Genomic DNA, 11,988 nt, shown 5'->3' with positions numbered 1-11,988 from the left:
AGCGGTACTGCAGTACATTAAGAGGTAGTACTGCAGTATGAAAGAAGGTAGGCCTACTGCAGTATATATCACCTTAATATCTTCGGTATAAAATACACTTCGTACAGACAATCAGGTGAAAAAACAGAGTGCAATACAAAAAACATTAACGTTAAATGCATTTTAATGAGTTTCAACCGTGTGTGTCACCAAACTATTTTTATGCCCTATATTCACGTGAAGAGTGGCATTAATTTCCATTCAACATTTATGTAATAATAGCAACTAGTGTAAACACGGAGCGGTCCTGAACACAACTCAGACACCTGGACTAAACCACTGCTTAGGGGAGGGGGTTCTCAAAGTATGGTAAATAATGCAGGTATAACTACACTTTCAATTGAACAGTTCAAAGCGTCGTTTTATATCAAGCCGCAAAGGTAAAGCTCCCAATAATAGAGTATTGCTTAATAATAATAATAATATGAAATTAAAGTGTGGACGTTAGAACCCCTCTCGTTTAAGCACATCGGGAACGGGGGAGTAGAGAAAAGGTCGGAGTGCACACGGAGACCAACCCCATATATTAAACTACTTTATGCTGAATGTATTCAGTATTAACACCATGAAGAGCTGCCGGGTTATGAAAGCTGTCTGCGTCTCGGAGTTTGGAGGGCCGGAGGTCCTCAGGCTGCTGTCCGATGTCCCGGTCCCGACCCCCGGGAGACGGCAGGTGAGCCGTCCGCCTGCGTGGTGATGCCCCACAGGGACATTAACCCCCGCTGAGTGGTACTCCAGAATATTATCGACCCCAACATTGAGTAAAATACTTACAAAAATGACTTACTTTGTTTATATAGCAACGCCCAAAAACTATTGTAAAGCATTGAAGGAACATGATTAAGAGACTATGAAGGTAAAACAATGTACATACCACTGAACACAAACAATCGAAACACAACGGTTGAGGCTGACCTCAAATGTGGTTGTGTAAGTTTTAGATATGTGGTAGATAAAAGCTAGAAGTTACTAGTCAGAGACCCCCCTCCAGGTCAGAGACCCCCCTCCTGTCAGAGACGCCCCTCCTGTCAGAGACGCCCCTCCAGGTCAGAGACCCCCCTCCTGTCAGAGACGCCCCTCCAGGTCAGAGACCTCCATGTCAGAGACCACCCTCCTGTCAGAGATGCCCCACCAGGTCAGAGATCCCCCTCCTGTCAGAGACCTCCAGGTCAGAGACCCCCCCTCCAGGTCAGAGATCCCCCTCCTGTCAGAGACCCCCCCCAACCCCCTCCAGGTCACATGGATGAGCTGCAACCTCCCTGCTGTCCTGACGGGAGACACTGCACACTGGGTTGCCAGGTTCTGACCTGTGCGTTCCCAGGTTCTGACCCGTGTGTTGCCGGGTTCTGACCCGTGTGTTGCCAGGTTCTGACCCGTGTGTTGCCGGGTTCTGACCCGTGTGTTGCCGGGTTCTGACCCGTGTGTTGCCAGGTTCTGACCCGTGTGTTGCCGGGTTCTGACCCGTGTGTTGCCGGGTTCTGACCCGTGTGTTGCCGGGTTCTGACCCGTGTGTCGCCAGGTTCTGATCCGTGTGCGTGCGTGCGGGGTCAACCCGGTGGAGACCTATATCCGCTCCGGGACCTACGCCCGCCGCCCCCCCCTGCCCTATACCCCCGGGTCGGACGTGTCCGGAGAGGTACAGGAAGTAGGGGAGGAAGTGACATCGTTCAAGGTACGAAAGGTCTCGCTATACGGTCAACAGATATGTAGGACAACACTAGGTGTGTGTAGTCATGTGTGTGTGCGTGTGCGTGTGTGTGTGTGTGTGTGTGTGTGCAGGCAGGGGAGCGTGTGTTCACCACGGCCACTCTCTCCGGGGGCTACGCTGAGCTGTGCGTGGCGGAGGAGGCCAGCGTGTTCAGACTGCCTGCTGGGCTGAGCCCCGAGCAGGGGGCCGCGCTGGGGGTCCCCTACTGCACCGCCCACCGGGCCCTCGTCACCAGGTACTACTGAAGCACTACTGCTGTAGTACTACAGTAGTACTACCTCAGTACTACTGCAGTACTACAGTGTGTGTGTGTGTGTGTTACAGAGCTCATGCTAAAGCCGGAGAAACTGTTCTGATCCATGGAGCCAGTGGAGGGGTGAGAGACACCGAATCTCTCTCTGTCTGTCTGTCTGTCTGTCTGTCTGTCTGTCTGTCTCCTGATCTCTCTCTCCCTCTCATTTCAATTCTCTCTCTCTCTCTCTCTCTCTCTCTCTCTCTCTCTCTCTCTCTCTCTCTCTCTCTCTCTCTCTCTCTCTCTCTCTCTCTCTCTCTCTCCCTCTCATTTCAATTCTCTCTCTCTCTCTCTCTCTCCCTCTCATTTCAATTCTCTCTCTCTCTCTCTCCCTCTCATTTCAATTCTCTCTCTCTCTCTCTCTCTCTCTCTCTCTCTCTCTCTCTCTCTCTCTCTCTCTCTCTCTCTCTCTCTATATATATATATATATATATATATATATATATATATATATATATATATATATATATATATATATATCCCAACATGTTATATAACATGTTGTGTCTCCAGGTGGGTGTAGCGGCGGTGCAGCTGGGCCGGGCCCTGGGCCTCCGGGTCCTGGGGACCGCTGGGACCCGGGGCGGTCTGGACCTGGTCCTCCAGCAGGGAGCCCACCAGGTCTTCAACCACCGGGAGGAGGACTACACACACAAGATCCTGGTACACACACACACACACACACACACACACACACACACACACACACACACACACACACACACAAGATCCTGGTACACACACACACACACACACACACACACACACACACGTACACACAGACACACTATATTATATCTATTAATGTCAATATGATATATAGGAGGCTACGCGCGGGGTGGGCGTGGACGTGGTCCTGGAGATGCTGTACAGTATATAATGTATATAATGTATACATTACACCAGGAGGCTACGGGGGGTGCGGGTGTGGACGTGGTCCTGGAGATGCTGGCCAACCTGAACCTCGGGGCCGACCTCCAGATGCTGAGGCAGGGAGGACGAGTCGCTGTGAGGCTCCACCCCCTCCTGATACTCTGGTTCCAGGATTATAGATATTACTGGTGTTATTATACTCAGTATTTACAATCTCTATTCTACTCATTACACTCAGTATTTAAAGCATTTCTACTCAGTATTCTGTTCATTGTACTCAGTATTTATAGCATTTAAACTCAGTATTTATACTCATTATACTGAGTATTTATAAATCAGGATTGATAATCAGTATACTCTGTCTTTACTCTACTGTATTTATACTATAATATTGACACTTATTTCTTCTACTATAATATTTATACAACTGTTTATTTTCTTCATGAAGTCAATATTCATTATCAATATTTATGCAATGATATGTATTCTATGTTATTTATTCTATGATATTTTTACTGTATTAATTAATATTTCTCCTGAGAGTGTAGTACCTTCGCCTGCATGTAGGGGGCAGCAGTGGCTAATAGTTCTCCTTAGTATTTCTAGGCTGTGGTCAGATAGTCCTTTAGTTTGTTGGTTTAGTTGACAAGGACCATGTACAGAACAGGTTCTATACCAGAGCCGCAGTGCTTCCTTCAGTTTAGGGTATACTGGAGTGTCCTTCACCAGAGGAAAGGAGCCTCAGTGACTTCTTCAGCGTAGGGTACATTGGAGCGTCCTCACCAGAGGAAAAGAGGTGCTGCCGTCCCACAAACCATCACCATGATGACCATGTCTCAAAGTGACGTAGCCTAGTGTAGGTGCAGTCTCATAGTGAGGTAGCCTAGTGTAGGTTCGGTCCCCTAGTGACGAAGCCTAGTGTAGGTGTGCTCTCATAGTAACGTAGCCTAGTGTAGGTGTAGCCGTCTCATAGTGACGTATCCTAATATAGGTGCGGTCTCATAGTGACGTAGCCTAGTGTAGGATCAGTCTCATAGTGACGTAGCTTAGTTTAGGGTTAGTCTCATAGTGGTGTAGCCTAGTGTAGAGGCAGCCAGATTCTCTAAGCACAGCAGTTGTCTTACCTCAGTCCTCATGAGAATGGTGGTTGTGTACTTCCTCCTCCTGCAGGTAGTGGGCAGCAGAGGTTCCGTAGAGATCAACCCCAGAGACACCATGGCCAAGGAGAGCTCCATCCTGGGAGTGGCTCTCGCCTCTGCTACACCCGTGAGCACCCCTTTGCTAGTCTGATCCGCTCCCTAGCTAACTGCTAACGTAGTTACCCTTTACTAGCCTGATCCCCTCCTAGCTAACGACTTACGTAGCGTTACCCTTTAGTAGCCTGATCCTCTCCCTAGCCAACGTAGCGTTAGCTGACATTTACTCCTCATCAAACTTGTCTTGCATCTTGTTTTTTGAAGTAATGTTTCCGGTTTTATTATTCAAAGAGTACACTGACGTTAAAGGTACCCAGCTAACGGTACGCAGCTAACGGTACCTAGCTAAAGTTAACGGTACCCAGCAAACAGTACCCAGCTCCCGTTAACAGTACCCAGCAAACGGTACCCAGCTAACGGTACCTAGCTAACGTAACATAGCTAATGTTAATGGTACCCATAAACGAAAATTCACAATACATTATGAATGTAGAAAAATCCAACAGCAGTTAAATAGTGTGTGGTAGGCTTTCCGTTTCCTGTGTTTACTCGTTGTGAGGTCCCAGTGTTCACTCCATGATGGACCTGAGCCTCAGCCAATAGGGAGGGGGGCCTCTCAGTGACCTCTCAGTCAGTATCATGCCCTGCTCCCTCCTCCCTCCCCCAGGAGGAGCGGGAGGAGTGCATGGCCGCTCTGTCCACAGGGATGGAGGAGGGCTGGCTTCGCCCATCGGTGGGCCGCTGTTACCCTCTCAAGATGGCCGCCCAGGCCCACCAGGACCTCATGGAGGGCCCGGGTGCCTGCGGCAAGACTGTGCTGACCATGTGACCCTCCGAGGATGTCAAAGGTCAAAGGCCAAGTGTCCCTGAGTTATTGACTCTAGTCACATCAGAAGAGTGTGAATTTAAGGCCTTGAATCAAAGTATTAAAACATTTGTCGTTACAGTATTGTTCCTTTATTCGTTTTTGACACGTAACGGATAACTGGGATGAACTTAATATAACGAATGATTTAAGGGCTAGGGTTAGTAGAACTAGGGTTAGTAGGGTTAGTAGAACTAGGGTGAGTAGAACTAGGGTTAGTAGGACTAGGGTTAGTAGAGTTAGGACTAGGGTTAGTAGAACTAGGGTTTTTAGGACTAGGGTTAGTAGGGTTAGTAGAACTAGGGTTAGTAGGACTAGGGTTGGTAGGACTAAGGTTAGTAGGATTAGGGTTAGTAGAACTAGGGTTAGTAGGACTAGGGTTAGTAGAGTTAGGACTAGGGTTAGTTGGACTAGAGTTAATAGGACTAGGGTTAATAGAACTAGGGTTTTTAGGACTAGGGTTAGTAGAACTAGGGTTAGTAGGGTTAGTAGGACTAGGGTTAGTAGAACTAGGGTTATTAGGACTAGGGTTAGTAGGATTAGGGTTAGTAGGACTAGGGTAAGTAGGAATAAGGTTAGGATGGTTATGAGGACTAGGGTTAGTAGGACTGGGGTTAGGACAAGGATTACTAGGGTTAGTAGCACTAGGGTTGGTAAAACTAGGGTTAGCAGGACTAGGGTTAGTGGGGTTGGGACTAGGGATAGCAGGGTTCGTAGGACTAGGGTTAGTACCAGTCCTACTCCCAGTGACTCCTGCCCGACAGCTGGTCTCTCAGGTAACAGGAGGCTGCACTGAGCATGCTCCACACGAGACCCAGGTAACCCTACCTCACACTTAGACACACACTCACTCACACACACACACACACACACACACACACACACACACACACACACACACACACTCACAGGGTGTTTAGTGGACTCCATGGTTTCCTGACTTGGTCTCTCGGAGGCGGAAGGGGGAATATCCTGGGATATCGTCTCTGGAGCACTGCTTCCCTTCCTGGAGTGAGGCGGGCTGGACCGTACCACCTCATCTGTCCCGGGGGGCGCTGGCTCCACCACAGGTCACAACTGTACTCACAACAGACTGGAGTTGGACCGAGACCAGTTAGTCCAGGAGGTAGTGCCGTACCAGACCATCAGAGCCTGGGGAGACCTTCTGGTGAAGTGTTGGATCAGCCCCTCCGGGGGGGGATCTGCTCTCTGGTCAACATGCAGCGCTCAGGTGGAGAGCGGTTCAGTTCGTTGGAGGAGCGCTGAATCCCAGCCTTCAGCTTTTTGTCCGCTGTCCACGATGTCAGAAGCGTCCTTTGCCTCCTACCACTGGAAGTGAGCTGTGTTAGTCCGCGAAGCTCCTCAGACATTCTGCCGCAGTAGCAGGATGTTGGCCCGCAGGACCTCTCCGTTACCATGGTGATGGGGCCCTCCAGGGCAGACTCTGTCCCATACGACGGCAACATCACGGTGAAGGCGGCTACGCGGTCTGGCGAGTCGCCCGGGGTCTACACCCGGGACCTGGCCATCGCCGCCCCTGTCTGCTTCACCGGTGAGGACCTCAGACCTGTTTACTGACTGGTTAAAGGACTTTGTCGCTCACTGCTTAACTTATTTACTGACTGGTTAAAGGACTTAGTCATTCACTGGGTCACTTATTTACTGACTGGTTAAAGGACTTTGTCGCTCACTGCTTAACTTATTTACTGACTGGTTAAAGGACTTTGTCGCTCACTGCTTAACTTATTTACTGACTGGTTAAAGGACTTTGTCGCTCACTGCTTAACTTATTTACTGACTTGTTAAAGGACTTAGTCACTCACTGGTTCACTTATTTACTGACTAGTTAAAATACTAAGTCTCTCACTGGTTCACTTATTTACTGACTGGTTGAAAGACTTAGTCCCGCACTTGTTAAGTGAGTTATTTACTGACTGGTTAAAATAGTTATTAACTCATTGCTTAAGCAGCTTATTTACGGACTGGTTAAAGAACTTATTCACTCATTGGCTAAGCAACTTATTTACTGACTTCTTAAAGGACTTATAAACTCATTGGTTAAGTGACTTATTTACTGAGTGGTTAAATGACTTATTCCCTCATTGGTTAAGCAGCTTATTAACTGACTAGTTAAAGGACTTATTTACTGACTTGTTTTGAGCTAATTTACTGAATTGTTGAGTAACTTCTTTACTGACTTGTTAACTGACTAATCGGTCATGCCGGTCTGTGTTACTGGGAACTCATTGTTGTGTCAACGCTTTCAGAATAAAAACAAGGATCTGTGATCTTTTGACGATGTGGACAGGGGCGTAGCCAGGACCTTATTTCTGGGGGGGCCAGCTCGGGCCAGTCTTTTATTTGGGGTGGCACATGATTATCAAAAACGTATATTTTAAACTCACGCACCGCGTCACTCAGAGCGGGGGTTTTCCCGGGGCCCATCAGGCCATAAGCAATGGATTAAATCAACTTTCTTATGCACGCTAATGTCTTCGTGATAATCACATTATTGTTACCGTTATTGGAATTGGTGCTTAGTTGTTGTGCGATGTGTCATGATTATGTGAGGGGGTTCGGGACCTTAACATGACACGGGGATGTTTTTAGTGCAATTGACCGAAAGACATGTAATTGTCCTTTTAGGCAATGATTTATTTAGGTAAACCGTGGCATTTCAAGTGCAGTATTTATTTATAATATGAAAATATAGGACTTAAATTTAAAATAATAAGCTTTCTTTAGACCGTTTCTGTTCAGGATTTCTCTCTCAGACTGGGGGGGGGCAGACTGGTGGCCATCCTGTGACCAATGGTGGCCGTGGCCCCCCCTGGCCCCCACGTGGCCACGGCCCGGCATCTGGATCTGTGGACCATGTGGATCTGTAACAGGACCATGTGGATCTGTGGACCATGTGGATCTGTGGACCATGTGGATCTGTTTATGGACCATGGGGGTCTTATGGACCAGGGTACAGTCGGGGATCTCACCCCCTGGTATGTGGTCCCTGTGTCCCGATCCAGGCGGTGTGGTACTGACCCTGATGGTGGTTTTGATCTACCAGCGACTGTCCCGGAGGAGGAGAGAGAAGAAGGCGAGGAAGGAGCGAGAGAAGGAGCAGGAGGCGGAGGGAGGGAGAGCGGAGGAGCAGGACTCCAGCGCCTGGGGGAGGCGGAGGGAGCTGGCCTCTCCAGGAGACCGCAGGCCGCCCTGGGACGGCGGGCCGGGCGCTCTGGACCCATCGAGAGCCGTGGGCGGCGGCGGACATCTGAAGTGTCCTCACTGCAGAGGGGCGGGGCCGGGGGCCGGGGACCCCCGGGCTGGGGGTCTGGGGGCCCGGGCTGGGGGTCTGGGGGCCCGTGAACCCCGGGTCGGGGGCCTCGGGGAGGGGGGGAACCAGACGAGGAGCGAGCAGGGAGGCGTGGGGGGGAGGTCCGGGATGCCGCCCCACAGGAGGGCGCTGATCCCCAACGTGGTGGCCAACGGCGGCCCCGGTCACCCCCCCCCCAGAGACAGAGCCCCCCGGGGCATCCTGAGACCCCACCCCACGGGAAAGTGCCTGGTTCAGTCCAGGACCCATGGAGACCTGTCAGGACGAGGCTCAATCCACTACAGGTCTGAGGAGTCAGGAGACCACTACAAGTCTGAGGGGCCAGGAGACCACTACAGGTCTGAGGGGTCAGGAGACCACTACAAGTCTGAGGGGCCAGGAGACCACTACAGGTCTGAGTGGTCAGGAGACCCAGACCACTACAGGTCTGGGGGGTCAGGAGACCACTACAAGTCTGAGGGGTCAGGAGACCACTACAGGTCTGAGGGGTCAGGAGACCACTACAGGTCTGAGGGGCCAGGAGACCCAGACCACTACAGGTCTGAGGGGCCAGGAGACCACTACAGGTCTGAGGGGCCAGGAGACGACTACAGGTCTGAGGGGCCAGGAGACAACTACAGGTCTGGCCCAGCCCCTCAGGCCAGAGGTTTTCTGTCCAGGCTAATCTGTGACCACTGCAATCAAACATCTGGGGCCAGAGCAGACGATGTGAGCAGCAGCCAGGAGGGGCTCTCCCTGGGCCCCTCAGAGCGCCCGGCCCTGCCCAAGTCCCGCCCCAGGGCCCGGGGGGCCAGGGACCTCAGCCCCAGAGACAGGAGAGGGAGGAGGAACGTTACCTTCTACCTCGAAAGACCCCTGGAGCCCAGGAGGTCTGGGGACAAGACGAGGAAGAGAGGCGAGGGAGGGAAGAGAGAGGGACGGCAGAGGACCAGAGGTCATTCCAGGCGGCTGCTGAAGGTCAACCTCAACCTGAGTCCGGTCCGGAGGAACAAAGTCCACCCCGGGAAGTCCTCGGAGAAGAGGAGCTCCAGGGGGGAGGGCCGGGGCCCAGAGGGGAGGAAGGAGAATGCATCGGAGGGAGAAGGAGATCAAGGAGGAGGCCGCAAAGAAAAGAAGAATGAAACAAAGATCTCCAAAAACAAGAAGGTAGTGGAGGAGAACAAGACCTCCTCTGAAGAGAAACCCTCCCAACAAAGCTCAGAACTAGACCAAAAGGATTCTGTTGGGACCACGGACCAATCAGAAGCCAGCAGAGCTCCTGAGGGCCTGACACCCTCCAATGAACTGGGACAAGACCTGCAGCTGGGCCCGCCTCCATGTCCTCCCCCCGCCCCGGCCAGCGTCTCTCTGACCCCCAGCGCAGCCCGCCCTGCAGCACGCCCCTCCCTGCGCGCCCTCCTGCCCCCGGCCCCCACCCTGCTACACCGTCACGCCAACAGTAGCCTGGCTGCTCACGTAGCGTCCCCGGGTCTCCGTGGTCTGACCCCCTACAGGGCCGCTCCTGCCGGCGCCCAGGGCCTGGCTCTCCACAGAGGCTTACGTCATAGCGCTTCGGCCGCTTCCCTGCTAGCCAGCCCTGGACGGAGCAGACCTCTGCTGGGCCGGGCCGCCAGCACCCCCTCCTTCTACACCGGGCCGCCTGCAGTCCCAGCGCCCAGCACCCAGCCTCTGTCCCCTCCTCAGCCGCCTCCTGAGAGCCTCCCTCCGGCCCCCAGACCCCCCGCTGAGAGCCTCCCTCCGGCCCCCAGACCCCCCGCTGAGAGCCTCTCTCCGGCCCCCAGACCCCCCACTGAGAGCCTCCCTCTGGCCCCCAGACCCCCCGCTGAGAGCCTCCCTCTGGCCCCCAGACCCCCCGCTGAGAGCCTCCCTCTGGCCCCCAGACCCCCCGCTGAGAGCCTCCCTCCGGCCCCCAGACCCCCCGCTGAGAGCCTCCCTCTGGCCCCCAGACCCCCCACTGAGAGCCTCCCTCTGGCCCCCAGACCCCCCGCTGAGAGCCTCCCTCCGGCCCCCAGACCCCCCGCTGACCCACCCCAGGGCCCAGGCCTCCAGGCTGGGCAGGACCGCCCGGCCCAGGGGTCTGTGGCTGGGCGTGGTGGAGCAGGGCCTCCGGGAGAGGCTGGAGGGGGAGATGGAGACCCCCCAGGGCCCCATTGGTTGGTGGCTGGAGGCCCAGTAGTGGCCAGCCACTCCGCAAGCGGGGCTCGCCGAGGGGCCCTGACGGCTGCAGGGGATGCCGAAGGGAGTGTGACCTCGGTACCAGTTGAGGGTGCAGAAGAGGGTGTGGTGTCCTCGCCAGGGGGCGTGGTTTCATCTCCAAGGGGCGTGGCCACCGCCGGGTCTCAGGCCCTGCTGCAGCAGGAGTACCTGTCAGAAGACAGAGGCTCCTCCCCCAAGAGGAAGTTGAAGCTGGTCCTTCCTGAGAAGGCCTCCAGCAGACCTCCCACGGCTCTGGAGAGGAAGATACGATAGGAGGACTCAGGGTTAGATGTCCCCTGACCCCCCACAGCCCTCTGGCGGGGGGGGGGGGGGTCCCTGGGATTCATTGTGGGACCAGCAGTAAGTGGACGTCCCACAGACATTGATGGTCTGTTGGGCCCTTCGAGGAAGCTCTGGTCTTCTGATCCCAGGGTTAGATGATCCCAGACGTCTCTTCTCATGGACACACTTCACCATGAGCAGACAGATATTTGAACCTGAACTAGGAGACATGTTAAAGATGTAAGGTAGAGGACTTGGTTAGGAGGAGTCTCTATGTCTCTATGTTTGCAGTCTGTAGTCTGTATGTCTCTCTGTCTGTAGTCTGTATGTCAAAGGAACATAAGGATTTCAGACCCAAAGCCCTTACCTCAGTAATTATGAAATCTTTAAGAATTCTGCTCTGCTCAGACAACAAACGTGGCACCGAAGACGCTGTTGCCTCTTTAGTCCATATTATTCCGAAACATTTTAGACGAACCCAAGACCTATGCAAGAGCCCTCTTTTCAGATTTTTCATCAGTCTTCAATACCATGCAAGCAGACATTCTGGTGGCAAAAATGGACCAGCAGGAACTGAACCAATACCTGATACATTGGTATGCTTAATTTCTACAGTTTGTAAAGGTAAACAAAACCCTTTAATCTGCCATTATCACCAATGTTGGGGCCCCCCAGGGTTGTGTGAGTTCAACTATGCTTTTACGTTCTACACAGAGGATTGTCGTACAGACACAGCAAATCAATTTATAATATAATACTAGTTAGACTGAAGCACTCTTTTGTTCACCAGTTAACCCTAGAACTGATCCAGGCACTAAATCCCAGACCGAATGCCCGCTGATGGGCCTTAAATGTTGTCGTCTGTTGCTGTAATGTCAAGATGAATGTATGTATTTAATTGTAATTTTGGGTCCTGTCTTGATGTCCTGTTTTTGATGTCCTGGCCTGATGTCTTGTCTGGGATGTTTGTAAATAGAGCTGCTTGGGATGCAAGACAAATTTCAGACCTGCTCTGACAATAAAGTATTATCGTATCGTATTGTATGTCGCTATGTTTGTAATCGGTATGTCTCTCTGTCTCTAGTCTATATGTCTGTAGTCTGTCGTCTGTATGTCTGTAGTCTGTATCTGCAGGGTCGTTGATGAAGATTCACCTTCAATGTTTTGAAAATACCTTCTAACTCACATTTGATTTTTAATTTCTTA

The 11,988-nt window shown here is 52.2% G+C and overlaps 2 protein-coding genes across 3 annotated transcripts; both read left to right on the top strand.

Annotated features, from left to right (window-relative positions):
- Window positions 1-429: 429 nt before the first annotated feature.
- Window positions 430-5,054, top strand: cryz (crystallin, zeta (quinone reductase)). Of its 2 annotated transcripts, none has more exons than XM_030364335.1 (8): window positions 430-712; window positions 1,559-1,711; window positions 1,819-1,982; window positions 2,072-2,123; window positions 2,553-2,702; window positions 2,946-3,047; window positions 4,083-4,178; window positions 4,744-5,054. In XM_030364335.1, exons 1-8 carry the CDS (start codon window positions 578-580, stop codon window positions 4,927-4,929), a joined length of 1,038 nt encoding a protein of 345 aa, XP_030220195.1. In that variant the 5' UTR covers window positions 430-577; the 3' UTR covers window positions 4,930-5,054. The 2 variants fall into 2 exon arrangements, with proteins under 2 accessions (XP_030220195.1, XP_030220197.1); XM_030364337.1 differs by having other exon boundaries at window positions 459-712; window positions 4,776-5,054.
- Window positions 5,055-5,478: 424 nt separating this feature from the next.
- On the top strand, window positions 5,479-10,773 carry LOC115548643 (pollen-specific leucine-rich repeat extensin-like protein 1). Its single transcript, XM_030363405.1, has 2 exons — window positions 5,479-6,525; window positions 7,997-10,773. Exons 1-2 carry the CDS (start codon window positions 6,390-6,392, stop codon window positions 10,771-10,773), a joined length of 2,913 nt encoding a protein of 970 aa, XP_030219265.1. The 5' UTR covers window positions 5,479-6,389.
- Window positions 10,774-11,988: the final 1,215 nt, after the last annotated feature.

This window comes from Gadus morhua, chromosome 8 (assembly GCF_902167405.1).
Source record: "Gadus morhua chromosome 8, gadMor3.0, whole genome shotgun sequence".
Classification (NCBI taxonomy): Eukaryota; Metazoa; Chordata; class Actinopteri; order Gadiformes; family Gadidae; genus Gadus; species Gadus morhua.
The sequence above is the reverse complement of the archived record's forward strand: the minus strand, read 5'-3'. Positions and strand labels throughout refer to the sequence as shown.